This window comes from Dasypus novemcinctus, chromosome 14 (genome assembly GCF_030445035.2).
Source record: "Dasypus novemcinctus isolate mDasNov1 chromosome 14, mDasNov1.1.hap2, whole genome shotgun sequence".
Classification (NCBI taxonomy): Eukaryota; Metazoa; Chordata; class Mammalia; order Cingulata; family Dasypodidae; genus Dasypus; species Dasypus novemcinctus.
The window spans coordinates 61,656,359-61,673,550 of NC_080686.1; the positions used below are offsets into that span (position 1 = coordinate 61,656,359).

The 17,192-nt window shown below is 36.8% G+C and overlaps 1 protein-coding gene across 4 annotated transcripts in view; it reads left to right on the forward strand.

The window, feature by feature from the left end:
• Nucleotides 1-17,192, forward strand: part of VPS13B (vacuolar protein sorting 13 homolog B) — a 1,042,333-nt gene that overhangs the window by 100,165 nt on the left and 924,976 nt on the right. For all 4 annotated transcript variants that reach the window (XM_071207936.1, XM_071207935.1, XM_058275777.1 and 1 more), the window contains 2 exons: nucleotides 1,056-1,143; nucleotides 8,319-8,510. In XM_071207936.1, coding sequence (XP_071064037.1) covers nucleotides 1,056-1,143; nucleotides 8,319-8,510 — 280 coding nt within the window. The remainder of the gene's footprint in view (nucleotides 1-1,055; nucleotides 1,144-8,318; nucleotides 8,511-17,192) is intronic.

The window sequence follows — 17,192 nt, forward strand, 5'->3', positions numbered from 1 at the left end:
TTGCGTTTTTAATACTTTTCATTAAATTTACTTTCAGAGTTGAAAGTAAAGAATTTAATATTGACCTGCGTAATTACCATATATTTGAATATTTAAATATCTTGAATGTTCAAACTATTTCATTTAAGTGTAGTGAAATAGTCACAGATTAACTATTTGAGAGTATACATTATTTGACAGTATTCTGATAGTGATAAAAGTTCAGAGTGTGCTATTTACTCCATTATAGGTTTTTTACAAAAAAGATTTATTTATTTATTTATTTCCCCTTCCTTTCTCCCTGCCCTGCTGTGTTTTGGTGTCTATGTCCATTTGCTCTGTGATCTTCTGTATCTGTTTCTCTTTCTGTCTTCTCTTCTCATTTTTTTCTCCTTTAGGATTCACTGGGATTTGATCCTGGGGACCTCTGATGTAGAGAGAGGTTCTCTGTCAGCTGCGCCACCTCAGTTCCTGATTTCTGCTGTGCTTCACCTTGATTCTCCCCTTCGTGTCTCTTTTGTTGTGTCATCATCTTGCTGCATGACTCACTTTGCGCGGGCACCAGCTAACCACGTGGGCACTGGCTCACCACATGGGTACTTGTGCAGGCACTCGGCTTGCCACACATGCACTCACATATGCACTCAGCTCACTGCGTGGGCACTGGCTCACTGCACAGCCACTGGCTCACCACGCAGGCATCCTTCTCTTCTTTTCACCAGGAGGCCCCAGGGATCGAACCCAGGTTCTCCCATATGGTAGGCAGAAGCCCTGTCACTTGAGCTACATCTGCTTCCCTCCATTATAGGTTTTTATTAACCAGACATTATTGATAAAGTGGTCAGAATGTCTAAGAGACTTCTGAATGTCCTTTTGTGTGGTATGTAGGACAGGTAACATTAGCCCTCTTAGAAGTAGATTCTTTGGTTAAGTTCTGTTACTTTGTTTTTATAAATCCTTTGAGTTGATACACATTCTGTATGAGGATATGTGTCTGATTTTTGACCTATTAGGTTTTCAGTTCAAAAGTCTCTCCTTATACAATGTTTGTTCTGTTTGCTTTGTTTTGTTGGCAGGAGACATACACTGAGATAGCTGGAATGCAAAGGTTTGGGGCTTTTTACATGGATTACTTATATACAATGGAGAACACCATTGGCAAAGGTAGTAGTTTCTTTCTTTCATGGTTGCCTTTCCTTGAACAACAGAAACAAAGGCTTCTTCACAATCAGTGGTCCTTGATTGTTGTACTCCATCTCATCAGATGTACCTTTTGGTACTTTGGGGAATGGTTTAAATTTTTTGAAAATAAAGTTTTATTGAAGTATATCATTCATACATGAACAAACAAAAAATAAATATATGGTAAAATTTGTGAATTTAAAAAACAAACATGCGTATCATCATACAAGGCTCCCATACATCTCCCTACCACCAATACCTTGCATTGTTGTGAAACATTTTTTACAAACTATGAAAGAGCATCATCAAAATATTGCTACTAACCATAGCCCATATCTTACAATGGTGTAATTTCCCCCCAACCCACCCAATTATTAACACTCTATAATAATATTATATGTTTGTTATCATGCAAGAGAAAACGTTCTCATATTTGTTCTATTAACCACGGTCCATCATCCACCCCTGGATTCCCTGTGTTATACAGTCCTATGCTTTTAAACTTCGTACAGTTCATTCAAAGTGTAAGATCAGTGGCTCTTATTTTCATGACAGAGTTGTGCTGTCAACACCTCAGTCAAATTTAGAATGTTTTCATTACTCTAAAAGGAAAAATCCCATACCTCTTTATACCCCCCTATTGTTGTTCCTTAGTATTAAAAAATAATCTTCTTGCCATGGCTGCAGAGGATTACAATATTACTGTTAAGTGTCATCTGTAAGTTACATTAGTTGTAATTTTCCCATGTTTTAACATTTTCTTAGCAGTTTGTAAAGAACATTCTTATATTTATACTATTAGGGAATGCTTTTTTAATTTTAATGTCATGGTAGAATTTTCTTAGATTCTTGGCTTTTTAATCCTTTCTCTGTATTGCTATTTGAAAAGACATTTTTTATAACCATCTTGATTAGTTCTCATATGTACCAAAGATTTACATTTTTATTTTTTTATTTTTGAAAGATTATGTTATTATCTTATAGAGAATGGTCTTCTCTGTTGTTAAATTAACAGATGATTGTAAGCTTTGTGTGTATTTATGAGTTCATGTTTACACCTTTAACATGTAAATAACTAAATAATAAAGGGAATTGGTAACTTAATCACTGTATACTGGTGTGATGAAATACATTATAACCATGATATTCTAATTTTACTTTATAGGTAAGAGATGTCAATATCATTTTAATGGAGAAAGATCTATAAAATTAATTTTTAAAAACTTTTTAATTAAAAATTTTTTTTATTAGAAAAGTGTGCTTATAAAACAATCATACATAATGTGCAGAATTCCCATACATCATCCCTTCACCAGCACCTTACATTGTTGTGGAACATTTGTTAACAGATTATGAAAGAACATGATAAAGATTAAAATTTTGATTCCTCAAATTTCATATTATATTGGATTGTTAAAAAGCATAAACATTTCCTTTTTCTGTATTATGTTTTGAATTTATATAGATCTTTTTTGACTGAAAAGACATATTGTTTTAAGCAAAATATACAAATAAATTTTCCAGACATTATGGTATATCATCTGTTATTACTTTATGATGTGCTTTATTATTTATTCATTTATTTATTTTTGAGGTACTGGGGCCTGGGGATTGAGCCCAGAGCTTCAAATATGGGAAGCTGGCACTCAACCAGTGAAACACATTGACTTTCCTGAGTTGTTTTTTTTGTTTGTTTTGCTTGTTGTTTGTTTTTGTTTTTGTTTTTTTCAGGAGGCACTGGAGATTGAACCTGGGACCTCCCGTGTGGGAGGTGGGTGCTCAATGACTTAAGCCACATCTGTTCCCTTTATTTTTATATTATTATTATTTTATTACTTTAGTAAGCAAATATTTTAAAAATTTACCTATTTGATATTTTATGTATACATAAATGTCAATATGGTGCTGTGCTTATTATTTCATTTTTTTTGTGTATTGGAAATTCAGTGAATATAGATCTACAATTTTTTTGTTAATATTTCATAGTTTTAAAAATGATTTCTATGTGCTAGGTATTGAGTACTGTGAACACAAAGAACACCGAAGTATTTCTCAAGAAACCAATAGGTAGAGTTTAGGTATTTAAATGAATGATTAGAATATAATATAAAAAGAAAGCTGTGAGAGGTCCAGTAATAAAAGGCCTGCTTTTGTCTGTGGGGCCGAACACTTCACAGAGCAGTTAGTTTTGAAAGATTATTAAATTTAATAGATAAAGACAGATGGAAAGAGTAGTCATTTTCTGCCTCCTATATATAATAGACTTGTAAATGTTGATGTTCTCATTGAACAATCCTTAGATTCACTTATTTCTCTAAACTCCCTCCTGAAGTAATCTCATTTTTTTCTGTATATTTAAGTATCTTCTATATATTGTTTATGCCCATATTTATATTTATAATCCAAGCCTCCTTTTTATAGTTCAGGATTAAAAATATCCAGTGTATATTTGACATTTCTGCTTGTGTATCTCACAGATATATCAAAACAGTTTTTCCAATATCGAATTTCTTATGTCCTTAAGGCTACCTCCTGCCTGTCACCTCTCCCCATCTTCAATCTTCCTCATTTTGTAAATTGTACTACTATTTTCTTCAAGCTAGAAACTTGGGAATCATGGTACCTTCTTTTCCTCTTCCTAGCATCAGCAAATTTTGTTAAATTTTTTATCTCCCAAATCTATCTTGAATCGGTCCAGTTCTCCCCAGTTCCGCTGTTAATTCACTCTCCTCTAATTTATCATTATCTCTAGATTCTATTAGCTTTCTTACTGATCTTCCTGCTTCCACTCACTCTTGCTCTCTTATTATCCATGCTGAAAATCAGATTGGTTTAATCACCTGCTTAAAGTCCTCACTATCTTCCCATTGCCTTATTTAAAAATGAAATTTAAATAGTTTACCAGATTTTGGTCTTGAGTTAACTAGTGGATAGTGATAACCATTTAGGAAGACAGAGAATACAGCAAGAAAGGAACAGTTTTGGAGGCAAAGATGAAGAGTTTTGAGATACCTGTGGACATTGAGATGTAGAGATCTTCATTAGCCAATTAGATATATGGAAGTACAACTCAAGTCTATGTATTAAGATCTTTGCAAATTCAGATAGTGTTTTAGTTGCCGTTTTTAAGCTGGTAGGTTTTCTTCTTGTTAAGTATAATATAGTATATACATGTTCTGTGCAATTAGTATCTTCTGAGGAGATGGATTATGAAGCAGTCACCTTTCAAGTAAAAGAAACGTAATGCTGAAAATTTTGTTTGTACGTATGCTTCTGCTTCAGTTTTTAAAAGAGGGCAATATGATTTGTATTTGCTAGATTATGTGTTTTCTATCTGAGAAGGTGTAGTTTGTTAACTTTTGAATTTTTCATATTTTCCATTTCTGTGAGTAGTGCTTTCTTTGCAGAAAAGCAAAGAATTATATAGTAAACACCTGTGCTTAAGGTTAATATTGTATGATTTATTTGTTATGACATATTTGTCTGTGTGAGCTTATAGATTTTTATTCATATTACACTGTAAACTTAAAAAAATTCTACTTGGTCATCATGTTAAAAATATGTGAATGATAACTTTAATTTTATGACCATGGTACTGATACGAAAGATTGAACTATGTCCCTTTGTTTGAAATGAAGGAAATTTATTTTTGTAAAAATTATCAGAAGGTATATGTTTGAAAGCAGGAGAATTGCATCCAGCACCCATGTGGAATCTAAGCCCCCTCTTGATATGGATGTGGAGTGGACAACCATTCTAAAGTCCACAGGATGGAGGAATAGAGTATGGATTAGAGTGGACTTCCTGATACTCTATTCCTGAACTATTGTAATTGAAGAAAATGTGACCTTAGTGTGGAGAAAGTGACCATGGTGGCTGCTGGGGGTAGGGAGTGGGAGGAAAAGATGTGATATGGGGGCATTTTTGAGGGTTGGAGTTGTCCTGGGTGATGCTACAGGGACAGTTACCGGACATTGTATGTCCTCCCATGGCCCCCTGGGTGGACTGTGGGAGAGTGTGGCCTATGGTGTGGACCATTGACCATGAGGTGCAGCGGTGCTCAGAGATGTATTCACCAAATGCAATGAATGTCTCATGATGATGGAGGAGGTTGTTGTTATGGGGGGAGGAGTGGGGTGAGGGGAGTTGGGGGTATATGGGGACCTTATATTTTTTGAATGTAATATTAAAAAAATAAAGACCAAAAAAAAAAGCTGCTGGGAGCAAGATACCAGAAATGGGTAGACTTTTAGAAATGGAATTTATTAGGTTAAAAGCTTACAGTTCTGAGGCCATGAAAGTATCCAAATCAAGGCATCATCAAGAGGTGCTGTCTCACCAAGTTGCAGTTATGGTCGATCAGGCACAAGTTGATATCATCTAAAGATGTTTTCTCTTTGTACTTAGCTGTGGGTGATCAGGCATGTGGCTTGTCTTCCCCTCTCCTCCAGGCCTCATCTCTTTCAGTAGCTAAGGGGCCTCTTTCTGGACCTCTGTGTTCTACTGATTCCAGTTTCTGGTCTCTGGGACCTTGCTCTCCTCTTTTTTTTTTTTTTTTAAGATTTATTTATTTCTCTCCCCTCTGCCCCCCCACACCCCGGTTGTCTGTTTTCTGTGTTTATTTGCTGCATCTTCTTTGTCCGCTTCTGTTGTTGTCATCTGCACGGGAATCTGTGTTTCTTTTTGTTGCATCATCTTGTTGTGTCAGCTCTCTGTGTGTGCGGCACTATTCCTGGGCAGGCTGCACTTTCTTTCATGCTGGGCGACTCTCCTTACGGGGGGCACTCCTTGTGTGTGAGGCTCCCCTATGCGGGGGACACCCCTGTGTGGCACAGCACTTCTTGCACGCATCAGCACTGCGCATGGGCCAGCTCCACACGGGTCAAGGAGGCCTGGGGTTTGAACCGTGGACCTCCCATGTGGTAGATGGAGGCCCTAACCACTGGGCCAAATCCTCCGCCGCTCTCCTCCTCCTCCTCCTCCTCCTCCGCCTCTTGATGTTTCTGTCTCTGCAGCTTTTTCTCCGTGTCTGAGGTTTTTATTCTTCCGTTTATAAAGGACTCCAGTAAGAGGGTTAAGACGTATCCTGGGTTTACTGGAGCAGTCTTATCAAATGACCCTCAACTAATCTAATCTATAATCTAATAAAAGGTTTTCAGTTGGTTCAATTTAAGAACATGATTTTCTGGGGTCCACATAAAAGACTGAAAACCTACACAGTATAGATACAGAGTAGAATTTTGTGTTCAATTAGTTCTTTCTAGATTCTCGTAATTGAATGCTGGAAATTGTATTTTCCTCTTTTTGTTTGAATAATAAAGTGAGTTCAGTATTTAATATTACCATATGTTATCATTTATAATAATGGATTTATGTACTAAAACTGATCTCTAATACAAGATGTGTACATGTTAGATAAGAAGGATGAAATACCTGTAGGTAGAGGTGAAATTTTCTTTAGAAAACACTATTTCCTCTCCAATATGTGACCAGATGGGGAATCAAGAAACTTGGATTCTGTACCATGGAGCATGGCCATAATAATTTTATTCTGGCAAAATATAAAGCAGATAATACCTATTGTTCACCTCCTTGGTTATTATGAAACCCTGAAGGTACCATGTGGATGTGTAATTACAAACAACCTTATTTTCATTGAGACTTCTAAGATAATTAGTAATAAAATGCATCCTTCTCCAAAGTCTTCCTTCCTAGTCTGCATAATATTACTATGTATACACTTGTTGGATAAAAGCCAATTAGGTGCTAGAAAATTGTGTATAGAATTGTTGTGTAAAAGCCAGGTGCTAGAAAATAATTTTCTAAGAATGACCGTTTTGATTTTATAATAGTTCTTAGAACATTAAGTAGCTGACAGGAATAATTTTTATTTTATTTATTTATATCTCCCCACCTCCTTGTTGTTTATATGTCCCTGTTTCTTCCCTGTTTATTTAGGAGGCACTGGGAGGTGAACCCCGGACCTCTCATGTGGAAGGGAGGTGCCTCTTTGCTTGAGTCACCTCCGCTCCCTACTTTGTTGTGTCTCTTACTATGCTTTTTCTTCCCTGCGTTTCTCTGTTTTTTTTTTTTTTATTAACCCTGCGTTTCTTGTTGCATCAGCTTGTTGCATCAGCTTCCTGCTCCTGCCCATTGTGTCAGTTTGCTATCTTCTTTAGGAGGTACTGGGAACCTCTGCTCCCTGCTTTCTTGTGTCTCTCATTATATATATTTTTTCTTCTTGTGTCTCTTGTTGTGTCAGCTTGCAGTCTTCTTTAGGAGGTACCAGGATCCTAACCAGTGACCTCCCATGGGGTAGGCAGCAGCCCAGTTGCCTGAGCCACACCTGCTTCCAAATAGTTTTTAAGATCATTTTTTTTTTGTCAATAAAATCTTAACATCTGAATAGAGAAAGAAACAGGTCAATAGGATATATATATCCAGTTCATTGATAATTGGTTTCAGGGCATTAAGCTACAAGCTAAAAATATTAGAGAAGACTAACATTAAAATATATACTTGGAATATTGTATTATTTTTGCAGTAATGGCAAAGAAGATATTATGTATCAATTCTAAGGGACAACAATAAGGAGATAAAAGGGGGTATGGGATGTGTTCTTCTGGAGTAGTGAAAATATTCTAAAATTGAGGTGATGACAACACAACTCTGTGATGAATATGAGAGCCACTAAGTGGTCACTTCAAATGGATTGTACAAAGCATGGGACTGTATAACACAGTGAAACCTGTGGTGGAAGATGGACTGTGGTTAACAGGACAGATATGAGAACATTCTCTCATGAACTATAACAAATATATAATGTAATATTAATGCAGGGTATCATTAACTAGGTGGGTTGGGGGAACAATACACCAAATGTAAGATATGGACTATAGTTAGTAGTAATGTTTTGATGATGATTTTTCTTAATTTGTAAAACTTATGCACAATAGTCTGAGGTGTTGGTGGTGGGATAATGTATGGGTGCCCTGCATGATGATATACATGTTTGCTTTGTAAGTTCACAACTTTTACTATACACTTACTGTTTATGGATGTTCATGTATGAATGATAAACTTCAAAATAAAAGTTAAAAAATATATATACTTGGTATATCTGATTGATGCTTAAAATATATAAAATCTTCTTCTAGGTTCTGCAAATCAGCAAGACTTTTCTTCAGGCAAAAGTGAAGATTTAGGAACAGTTCAGGAGAAGTCTACAAAAAGTCTTGTAATAGGTCCTCTTGATTTTCGCTTGGATAGCAGTGCAGTACATAGGATTTTGAAAATGATTGTTTGTGGCTTGGAACATGAATATGAACCATATAGCAGGCTAAAACCAGGTTTGATTTCGCCCTAATTTTGAATCTTTTGCCAATTGATTTGAATGATTTTATAATCCAGATTTTCTGATTTTGGTAACTTTCCCTTTTTAGTATATTTTAGCTTTCTGTAAAGATGTTTATGCATTCATTTGTTAATTTAAAGAATAAATTTGTGTGTGGAAGTTATGGGAGAGTTCGTATGTGGGAAGTATTTGCACAAGTGCTTTATTTGCAAGTATTTCCCAGTATTTTATTGTCATACCTTTCACTCTTCTTTCCAGTGTATATACTAATGAAGTATGATCGTTTTTTCCCCTTAATGTATTCTGAGGAGCCAGACATGGAAATGGATTCTAAACTTACAAATTTTTTTTTAAAGATTTAATTTTTAAAATTTATTTCTCTCCTTATCCATTGCCTACTCTCTGTGTCCATTTGCTGTGTGTTCTTCTGTGTCTTCTTAGATTCTTGTCGGCAGCACTAGGAATTTGTGTCTCTTTTTGTTGTGTCATCTTGCTCCATCAGCTCTCCCTGTGTATGACACCATTCCTGAGCAGTCTGTGCTTTTTTCGCTCAGGGCAGCTCTCCTTACGGGGCGTGCTCCTTGTTCGTGGGGCACCCCTATGGGGGGACACCCCTGCATAGCATGGCACTCCTTGTGTGCATCAACACTGTGTGTGGGCCAGCTCCACACAGGTCAGGAGGCCCTAGGTTTGAACCTTGGACCTCCCATGTGGTAGGCAGACACTCCTAACAGGTAAGCCAATTCCACTTCCCTAAATTTACAAATTAACATTCCAGAAAACTAGGTAGTACTGGATTTTCTGTCCAACTTTAATTTTTTTCTGTGGTATGGAGATATTGTTGCCACAGTTTCATAAAATACAAATTTCTTTTATGTAATAAAGTAACTCATGATTAGAGTAGAAAAGCGTAGTGAACAGATAGGATATTAGTTCAGAACTCAGCCTACATTCAGGCTGTGGTTTGAATTCTCACCTCTACTTCTTACTGATTTTAGGAAGTTTAATTAACATCCCTGATCCCCCATTTCCCTATCTCTATAATGAATTTAATTATTGTGACAGAGATGGCTGATTGTCTCCCTGATAACCATTCTCCTTCTATTTTATAGTAATAGAAATTTCTGTAGTAATGAAATAAAGACTACATATTTCGGGTGTAGTCATATAACTAGGTTATGGCTACTGGGATGGGAGCAGAATGTCATGCAGATTTTTGGGTCATGCTTTAAAAGGAAAAGAGAATGCCTCCCTTTTTTTCTTCCTCTTTCCTTCTGGATGGAATGCAGAGGTAGTGGTAGGAGTTGAAACTGATAATCTGAGACCCTGAGATGAAAGCTGTATGCTGTCAGAGCCACAAGGTAGAAAGAACCTAGTTCCTTCGTATGATGGTAGCACAATATCAGCCTTGGATGCCTTAGACTCAGATTGTTGTGTTAAAGAGAGGTAAACTTTTTTTTTTTTTAAAGCTTCTTTTATTTTGATTTTTGTCACAGCACCTTAACTGTTATCCTAAATGTTACACTAATAGTGTCTACTTCCAAAAGTTGTTGTGAGGTTGAAATGAGATAATACATGTAAAAGCAGTTTAGGGCAATGCCTAGTGCATAGTATGTACTTATCAGGCTCATACATTCATTTATTGCACCTTTCTTGAATGCTTACTCTGTGTAGACATTTCAGAATAGTATGGCAAACAAGGCATACAAAGCTCTTGCCCTTATCTCCTAGTTGGGGAGTTTATATTCAAGTGTAATCAAGTAAATAAAAAATTTCCAGTATTGAAAAGGATAGGAGAAAAATTTAAAAGGTATGGGAAAGGGTACTCGATATAGGAGAGGAAAACAGGTAGAAAGGTCAGGAATGTAATCCCCAAAGAGTTTATATATGAGCTGACTCTTGAATGATGTAAAGGAGAGAGCTATGTTAACAGCTGTGAAAAAGGGCTTTGGATGGGCAAGAGCAAAAGCGTTGGGGCAGGAATGATTTTGGCAAGTTCTAGGGAGGAAAGTAAGGCTAGTATAGATGGAGTATATGAATGTTGGTAAGTCAGAGGCAGGCAAAGATCATTTTCTCTCAGGTCTTAGGAAACCAAGGTATTTGAGTTCTAAATGTGATGGGAAGTCATTGGAAGGTTTTGAGTAGGGAAGTTAATAACATTTTAATACTAAAAATCAGTTTTGGCATATATTATTTTTTAAAATGAAATTTCCTCAGTTTTATTTGTATTCATCTGAGTGTGTATGTATGTGTATTAAGTTCTATACAATTTTATCACAAGGGTATGTTCGTGTGTCCACCAGTCAAGAAACTGAACAGTTCCGACATCATAAGGATTCCTTGTGTGGCCCTTTTATAACCATACCCCCCCAGCTTCCCCCGCTCCATCCCTAACAGTTGGAAACCACTAATGTGTCTTACATATATTTCTAAAATATTGTCACTTCAAAATGTTATATAAATGGAATTACGCAGTATGTGACATTTTGGGATTTTTTTTTTTTTTTTTTTTTGGTTAGCCTAATTCTTTGGAGATACATCCAAATTGTTGTGTGTATGCATAGTTCCTTTCTTTTTTATTATTTTTGCTATATAGTAGTCCATGGTATGCCTATATCAGTTTGTTTTAACCATTCACATGTTGAAAGACGTCTGACTGATTCCATTTTTTGGCTATTACAATTAAAGCTGCCATGAATATTGATGTACAGGTTTTTGTGTGAACATAAGCTTCCATTTCTCTGGGATAAATGCACAGGTATCCATTTGCTAGGTTGTGTGGTAGTTGCATGTTTAGTTTTTAAAGAAACAGCCAAACTTTTCTGGAGTAGCTGTACCAGTGTATATTTTCACCAGCATTGTATGAGTGGTTCAATTTATTTATATCCTCCCCAGCATTTGGTGTTATTTTTTTATTTTAATAATTTTGATAGGTGTATAGTTTTCATTAGCAATCTTCAATTTCATGACAGTTTTAATTAGCATTTCCATAGTGGTTCTTGATGTTGAACATCTTTTCATATGTGTATTTGCCATTTGCTCATTTGTTTTTTTGCAAAAGTTATGCTATGCTTTGTTTTTTTTTTTAAAGTTTTATTTTTTATTTATTTCTCTCCCCTTCTCCCCCCCCCCCCCCCCAGTTGTCTGCTCTCTCTGTCCATTTGCTGTCTCTTCTTCTGTGTCGGCTTGTTGGCTTGTATTCTTGTCAGCGGCACCCAGAATCTGTGTCTCATTTTTGTTGTGTCATCTTGCTGTGTCCGTTCTCTGTGTGTGCAGCACAATTCCTGTGCAGGCTGCACTTTTTAAACGCGGGGCGGCTCTCCTTATGGGGCGTACTCCTTGTGCGGAGTACTCCCCTATGTGGGGGGCACCCTGAGTGGCACGGCACTCTTTGCGGGCATAAGCACTGCACATGGGCCAGGTCCACACCGGTCAAGGAGACCCTGGATTTGAACCTTTCACCTCCCATGTGGTAGGTGGATGCCCTATCCATTGGGCCAAATCTGTTTCCCATTCTTTGTTTTATATTTAAGTCTGTGATCTGTTTTTTTTTGTTTTTTATTTATTTTATTTATTTTTCTCCCCTTCCCCCCCCACCCCAGTTGTCTGTTCTTTGTGCCCATTTGCTGCGTGTTCTTCTTTGTCCACTTCTGTTGTCAGCGGCACGGGAATTTGTGTTTCTTTTTGTTGCATCATCTTGTTGTGCCAGCTCCACACGTGTCAAGGAGTCCCAGGGTTTGAACCGCGGACCTCCCATGTCGTAGACAGACGCCCTAACCACTGAGCCAAGTCCGCTTCCCTGTGATCTGTTTTGAGTTAATTTTTATTTATGGTGTGAAATTTAGATAGAGATTATTTTATTGCCTATGCATTTCTAGTTGCTCCAGCACCATTTGTTGAAAAGGCTATACTTCCTCCATTGAATTTGCTTTTTTCATCTTTGGCAAGAATCAGTTAAACCTATTTGTGTGGGTCTGTTTCTGGGTCCTATGTTCCATTAATATAACCTATTTATATTAATATAACCTCTATCAATACTATATTTACTTTAGCTATATAATGAACTTGTATATTGAGTAGAGAAGGCATTCATTTGATTGTGGGGAATATTTGCTGAGGTTAGAAATAATCTCACAACAACTTGCAATAGTAACTATCTCTATCTAGCATATATCTCTATCTAATGGGGTTATTGGTTTGACCATTTTCATATAGATCTTAATAACAATGACTTAATATATTTGTTTTTCTTACGTAGAAGTCCAAGCTGGTTGGTACTTGGGGAGATTAGGGTGACTGCTTTATGAAGTTGTCTTAGACCTAGATTCCTTGTATTTTGTTATTCTCCTGTGCTTTGGGATATACCTCATCTACATGGTCAAAGTTGGCTTGCTATTACTGTGTATATTTTTAATCGGCAGAAAGGGGCACAAGAGAAAATGATAGGTGTGCAGTTTTCATTCTAAGGACATGGCTCTGTCATTGCTTTGACCATAACTTAGTGACATATCCCCACACCTAGCCACAAGGGAGGCTGGAAAGTGCTAGTCTCTAGAGGGAATTCATATACCCAACTTAAATTCAGAGGATTTTATTATTAAAAGAAAGAAGGGGAGAATGAATACTCCAGGGCAATTAGCAATCTCTGCCACAGTGGAATTATACCATATATTTTAGTATACAGATAAAGATGATATGAAATATATTACTCTTTACTTGATTGAAGCAGTTTATCATCTCAAAAATGTGATATGATAAAGAAACTATTAGCTGATGTTTATTTAATACATAGGCAGTCCTCACTTTGCATTGTTGTTTGGGACCATAAAATGACTGTGGAAGTTGAAACCATGCAGAGTAATCTTAATAATGAATGGGAAATTATGATTGTTCTGTGACCTTTAGATATTTTTGTTAAAACTTTAAAAACTTTTAAAATGTTGGTTATAAATGTAAAGAGAAATGAAAAAAATAATAGTAGTAAACATAACTAAATTGTTTTATTTCTTTGGAGAAATTTATTAGAGTAGCTCGAGCAGTGCTTCTTGCCTCCTTCTTATCATATAAGTTACAATATAGAGTGAGTACCTTTCCTATGCCTTGGTGAATTGCCATATTCCTTTCTAAGTTTCGATCAGCTTCCAACGTTTTGCCCTTTGCACTTTCATTGTTGTGAAAAACTGAGAGTTCATTAATGTTAAGTTTTTGCAGGCATCACATCCTCTCGGATATCTACATCTGTTTCTATCTCAACCACTTTCCTCATTTATGTTGCTAATTTGTGTTGCATATCTAGAGTCTCTTGAAGGGTTCAGTTTCGATATTCCTGTGATCTGCTTTCTCTTACAGTTAATTCCATTTATGTTCAATTTGAATTTTACTTCCATTGTTATGACTTTTTGTATCTTTGCTTTACTTTCATCTTTGTGGGCCTATTGCCTGTTTTTTTAAAAGATTTATTTTTATTTATTTCTCCCCCCCCCAATTGTCTGCTTTCTGTGTCCATTCACTGTGTGTTCCTCTGTGACTGCTTCTATCATTATCTGTGACACCAGGAATCTGTGTTTCTTTTTGTTGCGTCATCTTGTTGTGTCAGCTCTCCATGTGTGCAGCGCCATTCTTGGGCAGGCTGCACTTTCTTTCGCGCTCGGCAGCTCTCCTTATGGGGCTCACTCCTTGAGCGTGGGGCTCCCCTACGTGGGGGACACCCCTGTGTGGCCCGGCTCTCCTTGCGCGCCTCAGCACTGTGCATGGGCCAGCTCCACACAGGTCAAGGAGGCCCGGGGTTTGAACCGTGGACCTCCCATGTGGTAGGCTAATGCCTTATCCTTTGGGCCAAGTCCTGCTTCCCCCAGTTTCCTGTTTTGATTCTCTAATTTTGTGAAATATCTCATGGGTCTATCATTGAGAGAAAAGGAGTCAACACAAGCAGATGCTTTGCTTTGTATGTGCTAAATAACTGTTAATAACAGTACCCAGTCATTAAAATAAGTGACATGATTAGACACTGATCATGATGTTCATCTTTTATTTACCTAATAAATTTGTAGGTTGAAGAACTAGTGGTGAAGTTTGCAGTTTATATGATTACATATAGTTAATATATTGTGGAAATTTGTGTGTTACCCGTTTGGGGATGACATTTTTAAAATCTAAACTATGCTAACTGAAATCCATGCTAATTGAAACCATGAAAAGTAAGAGCTGCTCATACATGCATATATGTGAATGTATATGTATTAAACATAAGGTTGTTAGCAATTCTGCTCCATTTTTTTTTTTTAACTTTTTATTGAAGTGTGAAATACATCTAGGAAAGTTTATAAAACCTAAGGGTATAGTTTTGTGAATTTTGTAAATTTAACCATATTTATGTAACTACTGTAGTCAAGAATAGAATATTGAAAAATGGCAGGGTAAGAAGTCTTACAGATCACTCCTCCCACCAGAAAAATGAATGAGCTGGAAAAAGAAATTGGAATTAACTAGGTGGTAATCCTGGAACCAGGTTGGACATTTAGAACCACCATGGAGTGTTGGACAAAGAGAGAGGTTGCTCAGAATTCACTTTTTATGGGTGAACGTGAGCATGAACCAGCAACTGGGCCCCATTCCTCATTCATCCCCTTGGCAGCAGCTGTGGAAGTAGCAATAGTTGTGGAAATGTGGGAGTGAGGATGGCTGGCTGGGGCTAGGGTGGGCAGAGGAAACCTTGTCCCATAAAAATTGGGATTTGATCACACACGGTGCTGCCGCGTGCAAGGAGTGCCATGCCACACAAGGGCATCCCTATGTAGGGGTATCCCATGCACAAGTTGTGCACCCCACAAGGAGAGCCGCCCCATGTGAAAAAAGCGCAGCTTACCCAGGAGTGACGCCGCACGCACTGAGAGTTGACGCAGCAAAATGATGCAACAAAAAAGATGTTGTTTCCTGGTGCTGCCTGACAATACAAGCAGACTCAGAAGAACACACAGTGAATGGACACAGAGAGCAGACAACAGGGTGGTGGGGGTGGTGGGAGAAATAAATAAAAATAAATCTTAAAAAAAAAAAAAGTGGGGTTTGAAGTCCAGGATGGTCTGGTGATCCCTAAGAGACCATTACTCTGGCCTCAGTTTCGGCCCTCTGGGCAGCAGCAGCTTCCAGCTTCCCACCAGAATCCCCTTGGATGTAAAGAGCCAGTGCATCTTTTCTTGGCTGGTTTTCCTTCTTTTGTGTGTGTGGGTCTTTCTTAGTCTGGGGATCCCTGAGGGCCAGAGTGGACATAAGCCTTGATTTCGGTCCTCTTGACAGTAAGGGTTCTGACCTCATCAGCCTCTATCAGGATGTTTTGGTTGGCTTTTTCTCTTTTCTCTTTTCTTTTCTTTTCTTTTCTTTTCTTTTCTTTTCTTTTCTTTTCTTTTCTTTTCTTTTCTTTTCTTTTCTTTTCTTTTCTTTTCTTTTCTTTTCTTTTCTTTTCTTTTCTTTTCTTTTCTTTTCTTTTCTTTTCTTTTCTTTTCTTTTCTTTTCTTTTCTTTTCTTTTCTTTTCTTTTCTTTTCTTTTCTTTTCTTTTCTTTTCTTTTCTTTTCTTTCGTTTCATTATTTCATTTTTTTATTTGTGTGTGTTTCTGTTTCTTGGTCTAGTGGATTCCTGAGGAATCGGCATGTAAATTAGCCTGTTTCTGCTCTCTTGGCAGTAACTTATCCTCAAATTCATATGGATCTGCAAGGGACCTTGAATAGTAAAACCAATTTTGAAAAAGAAGAGTTGATAGATTCACACTACCAGATTTCAAACTGTGCTGCTAAGCTACAATAATCTAAAGAGTGTGGTACTGGCATAAGGACAGATAAATCAGTGAAATAGATTTGAAAGTCCCCAAAATAGACCCACACATCTATGGCCAGTTGATTTTTCTGCAAGGGTGCCAAGTCCATATGATGTGGAAAGAATAGTCTCTTTCCAACAATTGGTGTCTAGAAAACTGGATAGTCACATGCAGAAGAATGTAATTAGACCCCTACCTCACACCATATACAAATATTTTCTGTACGGATCTTTACAGGAAAAGTTTGTCACCCTTGCTCTTGCCAACAGTTAGTGTTCTTAGTCTTTTCATTTTAGCTATTCCAGTGGTTGTGTAGTGGTATCATATTGTGGCTTTGTTTATAGTTCCTTGATGCCTAATGATGTTCAGCTTTAAAAAAAAAGTTAATATTTGGCATAAATATGGTAACTTTGTTATAATCGGCCAGTTTTTGATACAATTTTTGTCCATTTGGATATTCTCTTTTATTTGTTCAAGTCATTTTTCACAATTTTTCTATTGAATTGTCTCATTGATTTTTAGGAAGTTTTTACGTACTTTGTATTCTTCAAGACCTTTGTGCAGTTATGTACATCTGTGTATCTGTATCTCTGTAGGAATATTTTTCTCCCAGTCTGTGGGTTTCCTCTTTTCTATCTTAACAGTATTTTGATAGACAGTAGCTGTTACTCTTTTAAAGAAAGAAATTAGGAATTTCTTAAAGAAGTTTTAAATTTAAAACTAGTAGTTTTTGTGTAGCAGAGACTTGTCATACATTTACATTCTAGAGTTGTGTAATTTATATTTATTGAAGGTAATAAACTATTTTACACCTGCTTCATTGTTGGAAAAAATATGTATTGTGATCTTAAAATTTGGGTAATCA